The 17,918-nt window shown below is 40.6% G+C and overlaps 1 protein-coding gene and 1 non-coding gene across 2 annotated transcripts; one reads left to right on the forward strand and one right to left on the reverse strand.

Moving 5' to 3' along the window:
* Window positions 1-522: 522 nt before the first annotated feature.
* Window positions 523-2,278, forward strand: LOC133815969 (pollen-specific leucine-rich repeat extensin-like protein 1). Its single transcript, XM_062248716.1, has 2 exons — window positions 523-781; window positions 1,974-2,278. Exons 1-2 carry the CDS (start codon window positions 523-525, stop codon window positions 2,276-2,278), a joined length of 564 nt encoding a protein of 187 aa, XP_062104700.1.
* A 15,083-nt stretch (window positions 2,279-17,361) lies between these two features.
* Window positions 17,362-17,469, reverse strand: LOC133813242 (small nucleolar RNA R71). Its single transcript, XR_009884275.1, has one exon. It is a non-coding gene; the product is annotated as a small nucleolar RNA R71 (small nucleolar RNA).
* Between the last annotated feature and the right edge of the window lie 449 nt (window positions 17,470-17,918).

A 17,918-nucleotide genomic window follows, 5' to 3' on the forward strand; every position in this document is an offset into this window, starting at 1 on the left:
GACGTCCTTCAACGGCTTCGCTCGCCATGCAAAACCATTTTATATCTGTTTTGTATCTAGGCTCTTGAATGTTCTTGGCTGAAACTGTTTTAGGGTAAATGGCATATTGATCGACGTTTGATAGGGTAGTGAAATAATGTTTTATAGGAGTTAGGAGTCAGTTTGGTAGTCGAGATTGTGGATTTAGAGCGTAAAATCGAAGTATAAATTCGATTTTTAAGCTAGTTGAAAAACTGGGTTTTTCGCGCCCCTTCAGAGTTGAAAAATTTTTCTCTGAAAAACTTTTTACTTCCGCTTTTTAATCCATTTCTCAAACTGCTCGTATGAAACTTAGTGTTTTTGCTAGAATGTTGCTGGCCGTATAAAAGCTTAACTTTTATACGCGAGCAACGTTTTTCCAACTCTCAACACAAGTTTTTAGGCTTTAAGTTCTCATCTCCCCTTCTCTGTTCGCAGATTTTCATGCAAGATCTGTGGGGAGGTGAGAGACCAATTGGCGACGATCTGCTCACTCAACTGCTCATGGACGAAGAACAACCGTCATTACTTATTCCAGACATCCATTTTTCTCGAATTCCACCTAACAGACCTCACTCAAACCCTCCAGACATGGGTAGAGTAAAATCCACTGCCCAGAAAAAGAAACCATCAAAACCTTCTGAAAACCAGCCTGCTTCTCATGCAGAAATTCCCTCGACCAGGGTAGAGCTGAGAGTACTCATGAGCCAAGAATCCAAACTCAAGCCCAACTCCGAAATGTTGTTCGACCAAATGTCGAATGGTACGTTGCCCCTCCTAGTCGAGTAACGATTAGGATGATTTCCAATTACATCAATAAATACGGGCTTCCTGGGGTTACCCTAGTCCAACCCACTAGAGATCAATGGGTGAATCTGCTTGGAGACACCTTCAGTGCCTGGTCGAGGTATCACATCAAGGCGGGAGCGATCCTGCCTCTCCATCCTTTCTTTCAAGGAGTGGTCAATTATTTTGGGGTCGCTCCTTTCCAAATAACCCCAAATGGGTATAGAATGCTTTATGCACTCTATATCCTTTATAGTCATAAGAAATGGCCAGTCCCCACGCCACACGAGGTCAACTACCTGTTCGACCTAAAATCCAACCCCAACCAAGAAAATACGGGTTTCTTCCATTTCTGCCACCAGGAAACGACCCGCACTTTCTTGAGTGATACCACTTTTATATCTAATGTGGGGAAGTACCATCTTGAGTACTTTCTAACTACCGATATGGTCGCTAACAACCTGGCCTTCACCTGAGGAGGTAATATCTTTGCACCCCTGGTCGTTTATTTTCCTTTGATTCTTCCTGCATTCCCCTTAGAGATTTAGTGCATCTCAGGTCCATGGCTGCGACCGGCTCCCACTCCAGACATGGAAGTCCGATCAGCCCTCTTGGCCAGCATGACCGATGTAGAGAAAAGTGTCAAACAGCTGGTCACAGAGGCCAATCTAAGAATGGTCGGCCTTCTGGCACCTCACCAGGATGTGAGGGAATCTACCGCGGGGAGTGCCACCGGCACTGAAGTCCCCGAACAACAACAAGACGTGTCACATCCTCCAACGAGGAGGGCAACAGGGGTGACTATAAATGAACCAACCGGTGCCCTGCGACCTGCTACTGCACCGGCCCCTCCAAGGAAGGGCAAGAAGAAGGCCTTCGAGCCTATTCTTGAGTCATCGGACGAGAATGGTATTGATTTTTTTGCTTTTAGATAGTCTGCCTATTCCCTGTCACTTTTTTGATGGGGATGGCAACTTTAAATACACACCTGCTTTAAATTCAGACTTCTTCAGGCCAGAGAGTGAGTGTAGCAGTAGTAAAGTAAATAGTGTAGCGACCAGTAATTATAGCTCGGGTATTATACTTTTAATTTCTTTGCCCTTGTTTCCTAAACTTAGCAAGCTCCTTTTATTATATTTCCTGATTGTTCGCTTGTTTCTTCCTTGCAGACATGCCTGCCAAACGAGCTTTTGACTTGTACGCCAAATTAGCGAACAAGAAAAAATCCAACAAGCGCCAGTCTGGGAAAGGCTGCAGCAATCCCTCCGCGAAGAGGTCTCGAACAAAAGACCCTCCTGCGCCTACTCCCACAAAAGAGACAACTCCGCCACCAGCTTCTGCTAGAGAGGCAACTCCGCCGTTTCCAGTAAATCCAGATCCCCCATCTCCAGTTGGACAGACTCCTCCACCAGCTCCAACCGACCTTACGCCTCCAGCTTCCACCGTCCAGAAGCCGGCTGGTCGTCGAGAATAAGCCTCAAGAGACGACCTCACAGGCGTGGTGCTTAATTTAGCCAAAGATAGGTTTTCCAGAATAACAAAGCACCGTCGCAGCCGGGAGGCGATTCAGGAGAGTGGCTCCATGGCGGTTGATCAAGTCTTCAACCGTGCACTGAACGAAGTGCTTGCTGTAAGTTGCTATTTTTATTGTACTTTATGAATTTCCTCGCCAATTCGTCCCTACTAATAGCTTTATATCTTTCTGGTCGCAGGGAGTTCTTACCATGACTTCTGGCTGGCGATGCTTGAGGACGCTGACTGCTCAATTCGAGAAAAAGCTCAGCGATCAGCTTAGTGCTGCTGAGGCTCAATACGCTGAGCAACTCAAGGCGACTGAAGCTACTCATGCCGAGCAGCTGAAGGAAGTTTAGGCGAAGCATACTGAGGCTCTTAAGGAAGCCGAGGTGAAGAATACTGAGGCCCTTAAAAAAGTTGAGGCGAATCACATCGAGGCACTGCAAGTGACCGAGGCCAAACTCACTTCTCTTGAAGAGGAGTTGAGGAAGAAGGAGGGGAGCATTTCCAATATCACTGCTTTTAAGGAGCAGTACAAGGAGACTTTGCTCATAAATTACCGGGAAGCCCACAAGCTTCAAGCTGAGCTGGAGATAAGCTGCAAAGAAGTTGTTGCACTCGAGGAACAAAATGCCCGCCACCTTGAAGACTACGAAGGGGCGGCGTTCGAATGCTTTTACCTATTCTGGAAAAGCAACCCCAGCGCTAATTTATCCTATCTTCTAGCCCATATCAAGGAGGCAGAGCTAGCTAGGTGTGTTGCCCGCCTGGAAGAAGAAACAACTCCAAGTCTCCAAAGATGTCTTTAGCAACCAGCATCGAGGGTGCCTGAGAAGAGGCTGGAGTTATTGTTGACCAGCAGCAGCAAAAATCACAACAGGACCCCTCGGCTACTTCGTAATCTATTTTATTTTTGAATTATATGACCTACGAGTCATGATGTAAAAACAACTTATGTTTTAACTTTTATTGCTGCACGTGCAGCTTTTCCCTTTTTATTAAAAAGTTACATCCGAGCAGTCACTACTCGCAGTGTAAAAGGGTTTATTTTGATATTATAATATTTTTATGTTATTATAATATCTGTTCGCATGACCGAACTTAGCATAGTACTTTGGATTGATTTAACAAAATAACAAAATTTTGAAAAATACTCTAAGTACCTTAGCATGCTTTCACTTATTTTGCTCATGTGTTTACATACCTTTCGATATGCTTTGCTTACTGGATGCCTTATATGCCCCCCAAGTGATTGAGGAGCTTTAGGTCCTTGGTCACTTGCCTTGACCAAAACCTGTTCGAACATTATTGCTCGGAGCAAAGAATTTAAAACGATAATACAGCAAAACAACACACGTAATGAGCAAATACTTGTAATAAATACAATAATTGGCAAGAATGACTGGCTGCGCACAGTCCCTTACATTTCTCGTAATAAATGGACAAAACATGTATGTACGAGTGATCAACAAGATCTTACACTTATAAGCGATCAGTCACGTAAAATGACCAACCCTTTTTCATAACTTGTAAAAAGTAAAATTAATACAAGGCAATTCTTTAAGAAGAACTGTTTATTGATAGTACTTGCGCAGGTGTTCTCCATTCCAATAGCGAGGAATGAGATCTCCATTTAAGCGAGCAAGTTTATAGGTGCCTGGATGGAGGACTTCTTCAATCTGGTATGGTCCTTCCCAATTAGGTCCTAGTACTCCAGCTGCCTGGTCGTGTGTGTTCAGGAAAACCCTTCGAAGTGCTAGATCTCCGACACTGAATTTCCTTTCGCGTACTTTAGAATTGAAATATCGGGCGACCTTTGGCTGGTAAGCAGCTACTCGGAGTTGGGCTTGCTCACGCTTTTCATCGATCAAATCCAGGGATTCCATCAATAGTTGGCTATTAAATCCTTGATCGTATGTGACGGCGAATCTAACTCAATAGGCAACATAGCCTCATATCCATAAGCCAAGGAAAATGGAGTATGGCCAGTTGTTATTCGATGGGAAGTTCTGTACAACCAAAGTACCTCAGGCAATTGCTTCGGCCATGCCCCCTTAGCTTCTTTAAGTCTTTTCTTCAGAGCATCCTTTAGCATTTTATTGACTGCTTTGACTTGTCCATTTTCTTGAGGATGAGCAACTGAAGAAAAGTTCTTGATAATTCCATGTCATTCGCAAAAATCTATGAAAAAATCACTATCAAACTGGGTGCCGTTGTCTGAGACAATCTTCCTTGGCAATCCATAGCGACATACGATGTTTTTTACCACAAAATCCAGCACTTTCTTGGTCGTTATGGTTGCAAATGGCTCAGCTTCGGCCCATTTAGTGAAGTAATCAACAGTAACCACCGCGTACTTGACGCCGCCCTTGCCTGTGGGCAGAGATCCAATTAAATCTATACCCCAGACTGCAAACGGCCATGGACTTTGCATCTGTTTTAGCTTATTTGGGGCTGCTCGTAGAATTTTGGAGAACCTCTGACACTTGTCTCACCTTCGCACAAATTCCATCAAGTCTTCATTCATTGTTGGCCAGAAGTATCATTGCCTTAGAATCTTCTTCGATAAGCTTTGCCCCCCAGCATGGTCTCCACAAAAGCCTTTGTGGACCTCTTTCATCAATTCTTTGGCCTTCTCCTTTGAAATACATCTGAGGAGTGGCATTGAGTATCCTCTTCGGTACATGATTCCATCGACCAGGATATACCTAGCAGCCTACCGCTGAAGGGTTCTTGCTTTGTTTCTGTCCGTCGGTAAGACGCCCTGCGTAAGGTACTCTATGTATGGTGCCATCCATGTATCGGCCACTTGGATCACCAAAGAGGTCTCCTCTGCTTGGATGCTTGGCACAGATAGTCGTTCAACTGGCACTATGTTCAGAGTATCAGCATCCTTCGCACTTGCTAATTTGGCCAAAGCATCAGCATTTGAATTCTGGTCGCGAGGTACTTGCTGAAGGGTGTACTTGTCAAACTACGCTAATAGATCCTTCATTTTGTTTAAGTAAGCAACCATTTTTAAACCTCGAGCCTGGTACTCTCCCATAATCTGATTTACCACCAGCTGAGAGTCGATGTAGATGTCAAGTGCCTTTATGTTCATGTCCCTGGCCAATCGTAACCCAGCGAGCAGTGCTTCATACTCGGCCTCATTGTTAGAAGTAGTGAAGTCAAACCTGATTGCGCAGTGAAATCGATACCCTTCAAGCGTCATCAAAATCACACCTACTCCTGCATGATGTTCATTAGAGGAACCATCCATGAACAATTTCCATGAAGGAGTTTGGTTTTGAAGCTCAGGCTCTTCAGGTGCTTCTGGCTTCTTGCCATCTGGAAGCCCAGTGAACTCTGTGATGAAGTCAGCCAGGGCTTGCCCTTTTATTGCTACTCATGGAAAGTAAGAGATATCAAATTACCCAAGTTCGACCGCCCATTTCAATAATCTGCATGTGGCTTCTGGCTTCTGCAGAACTTATCGTAGAGGCTGGTCGGTCAAAACTGTGATTAGGTGAGCTTGAAAGTAGGGCCGCAGCTTCTTGAAGGTTAAAATTAAGCAATAGGCTAACTTTTCAATAGGAGGATACCGTAGCTCTGCCCCAATTAGCCTCTTGCTTACATAATAAACAGCCTTCTGTACACCTTCTTCTTCTCTTACTAAGACAGCACTAGCAGCGTATTCTGTGATCGCCAGGTAGATGAACAAAGTTTCTTTATCAACCAGCTTTGATAGAATAGGTGGTTGCGACATGTGAGTCTTCAATGCTTGAAAAGCCTGCTCGCACTCCTCCATCCATTCGAATTTCTTGTTGCCTCGGAGTAGATTAAAAAATGGGACGCATTTGTCCGTCGATTTGGAAATAAATCTACTTGGAGCAGCAATTCTTCCGGTCAAGCTTTGAACATCCTTGATTTTTGCTGGCAATTTCATATCGACCAGGGCTTTGATATTTTCGGGATTGGCCTCAATTCCTCTCGAGTTTACTATAAATCCCAAGAACTTCCCTGATCCTACTCCGAAGGAGCACTTGAGGGGATTCAGCTTCATCTGATATTTGTTCAAGACGTTGAAGCATTTTTGCAAATCCCCCATATGCCCTACTGCCTTCTTCGACTTAACTAGAATGTCATCGACATATACCTCCATGTTTGTGCCGATCAGCTCCTTAAACATGTGATTGACTAGTCGCTGGTAAGTCGCACCAGTGTTTTGAAAAATGAAGGACATTACTTTGTAACAGTAAAGCCCTGTGTCAGTCCGAAAGCCAGTGTGATCCTCATAAAGAGGATGCATACTAATCTGATTATACCCAGAGTATGCATCCATGAATGAGAGAACCCCATGCCGTGCAGTGGCATCGACCAGTTGGTCAATCCTAGGGAGTGGGAAACAATCTTTAGGGCAGGCTTTATTAAGGTCTGTGAAATCCACGCATGTTCGCCATTTTCCATTCGGCTTGGGAACTAGCACGGGATTAGAGACCCATGATGGATAAAACGCTACCTTGATGAATCCATTCTCCTTCAACTTCTTGACTTCTTCTTTTAGGGTCTTTGGCTTATCTTTGTCGAGCAGCCTTCTTTTCTGTTGTACCGATGGAAAAAAAAATTTCTATGTTCAGGACATGGCTAATGACTGCAGGGTCTATTCCGACCATGTCTTTGTGCGACCAGGCAAAGACTTCATGGTTTTCCTTCAAAAATTCAACCAGTGCTTGTTTTGTTGTTGTCTCTAAGTTTTAACCGACTTTCACAACCCTGGTCGGATTTTCTTCATCGAGTTGGACCTCTTCAAGGTCCTCGATGGGTCTTATCTCTTCATCAAAATCCCTAAAGCGAGGATCTAAATCTCTGTCCTCACTTTGGGTAATGCCCTATTTGGTGACATCATCACCTGATTGGGCTTGTACATCAGCCGCCATTTGCAACTCTTTTTCGACAACTTCCCTCGATATACCTTTCTTTGCCTTAGTTATCGAGGCATTGTAGCATTTCCTCACTTCCCGCTGATTTCCCAACATGCATCCTATCCCTCCGTCAGTTGAGAATTTCATGGCCAGGTGCCATATCGAGGTAACGGCTCGTAGGTTGACCAAAATTGGCCTCCCAATTACAGCTTTATATGCCGAAGGACAATCAACTACTATGAAAGTAGTGAGTAATGTCCTGTTAGCAGGTGCAGTACCTGCTGTAACTGGAAGCCTAATCGACCCAGTTAGGGCAAGCCCTTCGTCAGAAAAACCATAGATGGTTTGGTTGCATGGCTCCAAGTCTTTGACGGACAACTTCATTCTTTCCAATAAGGACTTATATAGGATGTTGACTGAGCTTCCTGTGTCAACCAACACCCTCTTCACCATCATGTTGACAATTTGCACGTCCACGACCAGTGGATCGGAGTGTGGGAATCGTACGTGCTGGGCATCGTCTTCAGAGAAGGTTATCAATTCCTCCTCTGTTCAAGCCTTCTTTGGTGCTCGATCCTCCACTCTCATCATCTCGATGTCCTGGTCGTGTCATAGGGTTTGAGCATAACGTTCCCTTGCCTTCCCACTATTCCCTGCAAGGTGTGGGCCACCACAGATGGTGAGTAACGTGCCTGCCACAGGAGCTGGTTGTAAAGGCAGCGAGCATTGGCGTGTAGGCGCCTGCTCGTTGCCACCTTGAGCCTCTCGCTGAGACCCTCCTGCGGCTCGCACATATCTCCTTAGATGTCCCTGCCTAATCAGGAACTCAATTTTGTCCTTCAACTGGTTGCATTCATTAGTGTCGTGTCCGTAGCCATTGTGAAAACGACAAAATTTTGTTGTATGTCTCTTGGAGATATCCTTCCTTATATATGCGGGTCGCATATAAGGCACACTAGAGCTGGTCGCCTGGTAGACTTCTGCTCGACTTTCGACAAGGGCCATATAGTTGGTGAATCTCAGCTCATATCGATTTCCTTTGGGGCGTTTATTGTCAGATGTCGATGACTCATTGCTCGCCCGTTTTCCACCATTTCTGCCATTTTCGTTCCCGTTGCCCTTGCCGCTGCCATTGGGTTTCTTCGACCCGTTGGCAGCCTTGGCGGGTTCTTCCTTTGGCCCCTTGTCCTTCGTAGGCAATTTCCCCTCATTAGAAATTGCGTCCTCGAGCTTGATGTACCGATCAGCTCGATCCAAAAACTCTTAGGTACTACTTACCCCATTCTTTCTTAGGCTACTCCAGAGGGGAGAATGGCGTCTAACCCCAGCAGTTAGGGCCATCATTTTTCCTTCATCGCCCACTATCTTGGCTCCAGTCGCTACTCGCATAAAGCGTTGGACATACTCCTTCAAGGGCTCTCCCCCCTTTTGGCGTATCTCGACCAGCTAGTTGGCATCTGTGGGGTGTACGTGACCCGCATAGAATTGTCCGTAGAATTTCTTCATGAACATCTCCCAGGATACTATACTAGCAGGAGGGAACTTAAAGAACCACTCCTTGGCGGTGTCAGATAGTGTTGCAAGGAAGATCCTGCAGCGGGTATCTTCTGACACTTTTTGTATATCTATTTGTATCTCAAATTTGTTTACATGAGACACTGGGTCTCCGTACCCATCAAAGTTTGGCAGTGTTGGCATTTTGAATTTAATGGGGGTTTCTGCCACAGCAATCCTTTGCACAAATGGAGTTCCCCTCCTCCGATCGTATTCTATGTGGGATGTTCAACCCCCGACCAGCTGTTGTACTACTTGGTTCAGAGCATCAATCTGAGCCTGAACCGTTTTTGGGATCGCTGGGGCGACCAGTGTCGGAGGAGCGTACTCATCGTGCCTCTCATGACGGTCGTTGAGTACATCCCTCAAATCATCATCCCTGCGCCTCTTCTCACTAACTCCTAGCCGATCAAAGACGTTATGCTGCCTGGATTGCCCCCCAACGTTATGGCTTGCTAGCCTATTTTCTCTAGGTGGGGGGCTTCTGTCTCCACCTCTTTCCTCATTCCTTCGACCAGCATTTCCTCTGCCAGAATCGGCTTCATTATATTCATGGCCATCTCTAAACAGTGGCCGACTACCACGTGACAGACTGTTCACGCAATTTCCTCCTCGAACTGGAATTTCCCAAGTGTCAGGGGGACGCATGCGCTGGTCGTTGGGCCCCCGTGCATTAATATGACGTGGGGGGTCCCTGACCGCAGAGCTTGACTTGTTGTTCCTTCTGATGGCAGAAGGTCGCTGCCCCCTGCTCTGTGGATTTGGTTCTTCATCCCCTTGGCGTCTAGGGCTGCGGGGCGACTGCCAGCCCTATTCTGCCTCTGGTGCTGGGGATTGCCTCAACCAGCTTGAGATGGAGGCTGCTGCTCAAGATCCCGAATGGGGACATCATCCTGAGCCACAGGTGGCTACTCCGACCTTTGGGGGATTGTCGGCTGGAGTGGAGTACTTGGATTGGGAGCCTGTTGTGGTGGCGCGCTCGGTGGCTAATCCGCTTGAGAGGCCGGCATAACCTATCCTCGAGCCAATTGAATGGATGCTTAGAGAGTAGCCATGGCATCCCTCTGCCGACGGTCCATGTTCACTTGCCGCTCACTCAACTTCTAGCGCTGGCGTTCAATTTCTCTCTGCTGCAGCGCCATTGTCTCCGCTGCGTTCTCCTGATTGGCCCTCAGATTGGCCAACTCATTTTTCAACACCCCTAGTGTTACCCTTAGTGTTTCCATATCCAACTCCTCCTCTTCAAACTCTAAATGTGATTCATTCTCCACCACATTTGGAGGAGGAGGTTGAGATGATGCAGCGCCAGCGGCCGATCCTGCTTTCTTATATGTCTTTGCCATTTGATTTTCTTATAGCTTCTTGATCAAAACTCTCAATGAAAGCACCAGAATGTTGACCCTCGATTTGGCCAACGACACGGAGTCAAAAATACGACAAGAAATGAGATAATAATTAAGAATGGAATCTAATGGTAAAGAATAGACATAAACGATTTATAGTGGTTCAGCCCCAATGGATGGTAATGACATCCACTTAGTACTATTATTAATATTGAATCCCAATGCTGTGATCACAGAACTAAGGTTCTTGAGTTTCACAAGCCTTAGGAGAAATACAACTGTTTGGAGGATAATCGCACTAAATGCTCTTTCTCTCAATATTCAGAAAAAAAAGATTCAAAAGCCAAAAGTTTGTTCCTTGAGCTCTCTCATGCATATTTATAGGCTCAAGGGGGGTTACATGGGTCGATGGGCCTTAACTATCCTTAATATCCGTGTATCAAAGCAATAAAAAGGAAATAGTCAACGTAGTTATTATAAGATTACAATCTTTTAAGGAAATAAACCGAAGCATACGACCAGCCTGGTCGCATCTAATCGTGAGGTTTGATGAAGCAACGGGTAGCTGGTTGATAATTGAACAACACCTATTTATTTCAAATCTTCCACATGTCAACCACGTGTGAGAAATCATTGCCACGTCATCAAAAACTGTTTTTGGGTAAACAGTATTTTAACCTGTTTTTCCATTTCTGTTTAAACAATTGCATAAGTAGTGTTAACAAAATTAGAATCTGTCTAAACAACTTAATCCTTATTCCCCATTTAATTAAGTTGTTTATTTTAAATCACTTGGTAATATTAAAATACGAAATTTCATATCCAAATAAGAGTAATATATTCCATCAATTCATTATTTTTATGAAACCTATGACTAATATGCGGTCCAACGTTATGGTAATTGAATTAATAAAACCAAAGGTTGTCAATATAGTTTACAACATGATTACACGACTCGAAAACGACAAAAATTTAGCGGGTTTTGGTTTAGCATAAAAAGGTATGAGTGAAAAGAGGTGAAACTCAATTAGACACAATTAAATTACAGGTAAAAACCAGCTTAACCCGCTAAACCTGAAATTGACCAATTTCACACGATTAAGTTTAGATTACCAAACACTTCATAAATAGGTTAACCTAAAGTTAACCTAGGTTAACCTATTTGTTAATGTATTAAATTAACCTATGTAACATATAAATAGGTGTTAAATGGGTTGAAGTGAGTTGTTTGACTCTGTTTATCATTTTTATTTTATCCGTATGGGTTAAATATAAAAAAAAATATAAATGTGTCATATAAGGTTAACACAAACTAAATACGACATGTTTAAATACCGTGTTAAATGTGTCTTGTCACAAGTTAACTTGTTTATAAATAACGATTACTTTTGAAGTTGAATCTCTTATTTCCAAAGAGGGAGAGAGTAAGAGATAGAAGAGATGGAGGGAGAGTTTCTCAGTTGAAAATTTGAAATGCCATATATCATTTAAAAAAAATAAAGGAGAGCAACTATCATATCAATGTCTATCCTATTATCTGATGGGCCTCTCTGTCCTGCCTACCAAACATATAATAAGATTATATATTTGTAGAGATTTAGTATTCTTGCTTTAAATATTCATTCATTTATTTTGAAAATAAATGTATAAAATCAATTTTTTACTTTTGTAATAGCATATAAAAAAAACAAAAGAATTAAGAAATAAAAAACTTTGACTATAAAATTGCAATTTTATTTAAGTACCCATATTAGTATAGATTTAGTTTTATTGCCACTAATATAAATTTTTTTATAAATTTTAAAAATATATAAAAATAAAAGAGAAGGATGAGTTATTGCGTAAAAAAAATTTATTCTATATAAATGTATGATCCTGGCTGGTATTAATAAATTTTTAAAAGATCGCATTTCGTTGCGTATTCTGATTTTCATATTTAACACCAACAAATGTAACTAGAGCAGTCTACATATATGTATATATATATATCAAATGTTATGTTGGTTTCTTGCATTTGTTATATGTATGGTGATATATATATATTGAATGGATGGATAGGTTTTTTAAATGTATGGTTGAATGATGGATCGTTAATTATATGATGCTATTGGGTTAGAAATTTTGAATTTCTAGATCTTGTGTAATCCATAAAGGGCATGGAATTTTTTGTAATTTTAATTTTTAAAATTTAAATATAAAAATATATACAAGAGAAAGAAAAGGGACCCGAGCCACCAGCCAATGCCAGAAGCCCAAGCCCCCCCAACTATGCGCACCCAACTGCCCACACGGGCCCCAATCGCAATCACCCAGCTGCCCACGCAAGCCCCTCCATGCGCGCGCACAGCCGCCTAGGCGAGCCCTACCCCACACGCATGTCACCCAGCGAGCCCCTCCCTCCTGCACGCATGCCTCCAGACGTTCCCCTGCTCCCATGCGCATGGCCCTATGGTTGAGGCTCTGCACCAGCCGCACTACAGCAACCACCTGAGCCTCTTGGCTCCTCCACCATGCCTCGGCCCTAGTTATCTAGGGCACCAATCTTGGTTCCCAAGCAAGATCCTATTTTTGTGCTAATTATCTTTTATTTAATTAATTTTTTAAATTGTTTGAATTTGAAAAATTATTTATCTTATTTTATTTTTGTTAGAAAAACAAAATATATTTTAGTTGGTTAAGATATTATCTTAAGTTTAAATAATTATTTGAACATTATTCTATAATTATTTAAATTAAACTAAATAAAAAAGATGACAAAAATGGTTATTTAAATACAAGATAATTAGCACAAAAAGAGGTGTCAGAAGGCAGGCAGCCACCTACCGCCTGCCAGCCGCTCCAGCTGCAATTGTGTGCTCCTCGGTCCGCGTGCGATCCATTTGCAGCTCCAAAACTCCACTCGTGTACCTCCATAAGAGAACACAACAAATAATAACAATCATAATAATAAAACTAATATTAATAATAACGATTTTTTTTTTAAATCAGATTTTACTATTAATATTTTAGTTTTATTTTTTATACCCCAAATTTAGTTAAATTGTATTTTAACCCCTTCTAAGACTATAAATAGGAGCTTAGTTTCTTAGTTTTGCTATGCAATTTTTTAGAGTAGAAAAGCCTATAGCAAATTTTTGTCTCACTTTTTCTTCTCATATTTTCTCTTTAGATTATTGTGAGAATCACGAGCATAACAGGCAAACTCTCCTTGGAGGGTTAGAGATGATCCTATATGCAAAGTGAATTTATTTGTAACTTTTGATTCACTATGGTTTAATTGTTTAAACATTTGAGTAATATATGTTCTTTCTCCATGCTTCTATCTTTATCTAAATATATTAAATTATATAGAATTGGTCATGCTCTCTCTATATATTTTTAATTAGTAAAAATAATATTGATAGTTGATTTTATGATTAATCTATTATTGAATTAATGCCTATAGGCATAGTATCATTTTTAGGTCTTTCATAAGATTAATATTGTGCTTCAAAGGTAAGGAACTTTGTTACTCAAATATCATTTTGGTGAAATATATACATGTGCTCAATGGTAAATCTCCTAAACTAGTTATTTGTATATATTTTGTGGATTAAAAAGGCCAAATGAATGAACAATGCATGTAGGTGACTCTTGATACCTTTCTACTTCTCTCTTGATTACATCATATTTTTATTTCACTCATTTCATCATCAAATCTTTAAAAACAAAATTCACGAATCTCAAGTTCTATTACCTTGTACTAATCTTTTGTGTTTATTTAATAACTAATACTTTTGTTCTTAGTTACCTCCTTGTGTGTTACACCCAAATTTCGACACCGTCATAGATGAGTCTCAAAATATAGGCTTGTAAAGTGTAAGCTCGAAAATGACAAGAAATGGCTCAACAATTGTATAAATGTGCATGATTCATGACTCGTTCCTGTTGGTGTTCGAGCACAAGTTCAGAAGGATTGAGCTTAAGCGTCAAGCTCGAAAGAGAAATCTTCTCCGATGCATGTGTAATTCGAGTCTTAGTGCAATCTCGAAGGTGTTGGTCTCCGAAGATTGAGCTCGATGAAATCATTTGCTAAGGATGAGGCTAACTATAATATCGAGCTCGAAGTGTTGGTCAGTCTCGAAAATGTGTAAACCTTGTGTTCGAGGTTAGCAATGAATTTACACATGACAACTGTTAGGAAATCCCTACTCCTTAGGGATTTGTTATTATCTGATATTAAATCCCAATTATCATGGGATATTATGTAATTGATGCATTTATTTGTATTTATTTCAAATTTGAATTGTAACTTCCCGAAATAAGGGGAAGATATTTTTCTTAACCAGTCTATAAATAGATTGGAGAATTTCATTTGTGGACATGCACAATTTGGGACTGAGAACACTCTGCTAAATTGCTTTGTAAAAGTTTTGGGAAGAATACCACAGATCAATAATATTGACTCGTGGACTAGGCAGATTTTAACTACTAAACCACGTAAAAATCCCATTGTTCTTCCTTATTTTCTTAATTCATTGTTTAGTGTGCTTCAGATTTAAGTTGACGAAAAACAGCGTCAACACTGTGGAGTCAGCCGCCCATCTACACTACAACCATCACTAGTGGATGTCACATTTTGGACGTTAATCAAATTTTGGCGCCATTGCCGGGGAGGTAGTTTTTCAAGAGTTTTAGTATAATATTTACGAAGATGTTAGTAATTTTATTTGTATTTTTCTTTGTATTAGTATTGTGTTAGCATAGTATTCTTCCACTTGTGTATGTTTTATTTTTTTTATTTGCTAATTTTTTGGTTAATTTGAATATTGTTAAAAAAAAAAGTTTAGTTATATATTTGAAATTTTTTTCTGTAGGTAAAACAAACAAATATATATATAAATATAAGAGATATTTACATAAAGTAACAAAAAAACCACATTTTATTCATTTTTATTGACACACGGGTTTTTTAACATTTTTACTATTCATTGTTTTTTTCTTTCACTTTTATCGACTCTCCTCTCCGGTTTCGGTGGAGCTCTCATAGGTGGGAAGTCGGCGAGGCTGTGTGGGTGCTGGTGGAGGGGCTCATGCAAAGGGACTCTCGGCTGGTGGTTGCGACGAAGCGTGGGAGAGGCTGGACGTTAGCATCAGCATTTTGGGTCCTAGGTCTGTGGCTTCGCGGCTGGGATCTCAGAGGCTGGTTTGCGCGTGGTAAGACTTGGTACTTGGGGATCTAGCGACTTGGAGCTGAGATGGGGAGAGGCAAATGTTCTTCGGCTTACACAGAGGTCTAGGTCAGGTTGTGCTTGCACAGGTGGAATCGCACCTATGACGTGCATGGGTGACAGAGCTCGGTGCTTGGACGGGGTCACGAATCACAGGGGTGCTCGGAGCTTGGGATAAGGTGCACCTGGGCTCTATTTTTGGGCTTGCGTGAGGATGAGGCTAGGGGTTCTAGGTTCAAGGTGGGTTGGGCAGTGAGGGCTAGGTGCAAGTTCAGGGTTTTTTTTAATGTTGTTGTTGTGAGATTGTTGTCGTGTTGTTTTTAAGTGGAATGGGTTACATTGTGTTGTTGTGGGGTTATTGTTTTTGTGTTGTGTTAGATTTTATGTATATTTTTTTTCATGTTGGTTTTTAGTTGTTTAAGTTTATATATAGGCATTATGTATCTGTGTTGATGTCAATTTGTTGTTTAGATGTTTTCATATATATATATATTGATTTTTTTTTAAATATTTTAACATGCAGTGGGTTAATGCTTAGTTATTGCATTAACACCGCATTTTTGTAAATATAAAACTTTAGAAAAGGTATTTTCCAAAAACTTAAAGTAGTATTTTTGAAAAATAAATGAGGGACTGTAAAAAAGTTAAAAAACACCAAATATATATATATGTTTGAAAAAACCTCTAAATATCATTAAAAAAACTTATATACATTGATATACTTAATGTAAAAAAAAATTAGTTATCTAATTTTATTTTCTTTTTAGATAATTCCAATGTTATTTTCATTTTCTTAATTTTTTTTCTTTCCTTCCTTTTAGTTTAGTAAATATTTGTAAAACTTAAAAAAAAAAAGCATATTCCTTGATAAATCATTGTTAAATAGTTTGTTTCATCAATTTACTTTCTTTTTTTGTTGATTATTTTGTTACTTTAGGTTTCTTAGTTTATACTTTCTTTCTCTTTGCCTTAGCTTTCCTTAAAATTGACGTCTTCCTTGAAAAAGAAATTGCATAAAATTGTTCATAAAATTTCAATCATAAAATGCTTAGTATTGGAAACAATTGTGTAATATTACAAATGGTAAAAACTAATATTGTTCTGTCTTGAAAGATTGGTTGTTAAATAAGGCTTGTGATAGAGTTACCCTCCACACTTTCCTAGGAACCTCGAGGAGTTCTGTCTAAGGCAAGTGTGGGTCAAAAGCGGTACCTTGGCAACCTTGCCAATCGGCCTGGGAACATTTCGTGTGTATACCTTGTATTATTACATTTTTGAACTTGTTACTATAAGAAAACCAAGCTTGTTCTGTCAAAATAAGAAATTTTACTTTACGTAAAGGTTATTTGGTCGAAAATGGTTAATTTGTGATCCTCCATACTTACTTAGTAACCTTGGGGAGTTATAGTCAGGCATTGGAGATCACCCCAAAACCTCCAAATCAACCTGGAAACAAGTTTAAAAAATAGTAAAATCAAAAAAATCAAATCAAATAAAAAAATAATATAATAAATTTAATTCTCATTTCTGAGAGTGGATGAATCATCATGAAAATTCTAGTGAAACTTCTTCCAATTCATCCACTACTCCTTCCTGAACTCCTTCCACCATTCCTGCTTCTCCACACACCTTAGTTGGTAATAATTCATTCACAATGGCTCACAATGATGAAATCCAACAAACTCTCCATAATTACCTCAATCGTACTCGCACTTCCACACCTTCATGCATTATATTCCTTCCTAATATCCCACATCAGACTTTAAACCTGTCATGATTCAACTCTTGCCCGCATTTCATGGAATGGAAAACGAAAGCTCATACATGCATATTAGAGAATTTGAGGAGGTAGTCGCCACATTCTATAACCAAGCTGAAAAACGTCGATTATGTGTGACCAAAGCTATTCCCCTTCTCCTTGAAGGACAAAGCTAAAAGTTGGTTATACTCCTTGAGACCTAGGTCTATTGGAACATGGGAGGAAATGACCAAATCTTTATTTCTGAAACATTTCCCTTGCCATAAGACCAACAGTCTAGAACGACAGATTTCCACATTTTCCCAAAAAGACAATGAAAAGTTCTATCAAGTCTGAGAAAGATTCAAAGATCTATTAAATCAATCCCCTCAGCATAGCTATGAGAACTGTTGTTTGGTCAGTCACTTCTATGAAGGCCTCACAAGTTGAGAATGCCAATTTGTAGAGATTTTATGCAATGGTGAATTCCTCGAAAAAGAGCTAAATGATACTCTTGAATATCTCGAAGAAACTGCAAAAAAAAATCTCACACCTCGACTGGTCCAAGTGCTACTGATAGCACCAACCAACATAAACCATCTGAGATCTATCAACTTCGAGAATAGGATAGTGTTAAGGCCCAACTTGAAGCTTTGAAAAAGTAGTTCGAGGTCTTGATGACTAAAAGTGGCCAAAAACCACACATGGTTGCTCAAGTGGAACCATAAGAACCTTGTTTTGTTTTTGGAGGGATGAAGCATTTAGCTAAGGACATCTTAGCTTTTAATGAAATGAGAGGGGTTTATGAGGAGCAATGCAATGCCTTAGAAGCATATAACAAGTCATTCTC

Source organism: Humulus lupulus, chromosome 1, assembly GCF_963169125.1.
Source record: "Humulus lupulus chromosome 1, drHumLupu1.1, whole genome shotgun sequence".
In the NCBI taxonomy this organism is placed as follows: Eukaryota; Viridiplantae; Streptophyta; class Magnoliopsida; order Rosales; family Cannabaceae; genus Humulus; species Humulus lupulus.

Bases quoted from the DNA above. Each gene is read 5' to 3' on its own strand.
- LOC133815969 (XM_062248716.1), top strand. From the start codon at position 523: ATGGACGAAGAACAACCGTCATTACTTATTCCAGACATCCATTTTTCT. The intron at 782-1,973 runs GTACGTTGCCCC...TCTTCCTTGCAG, and splicing joins GTTCGACCAAATGTCGAATG to ACATGCCTGCCAAACGAGCT.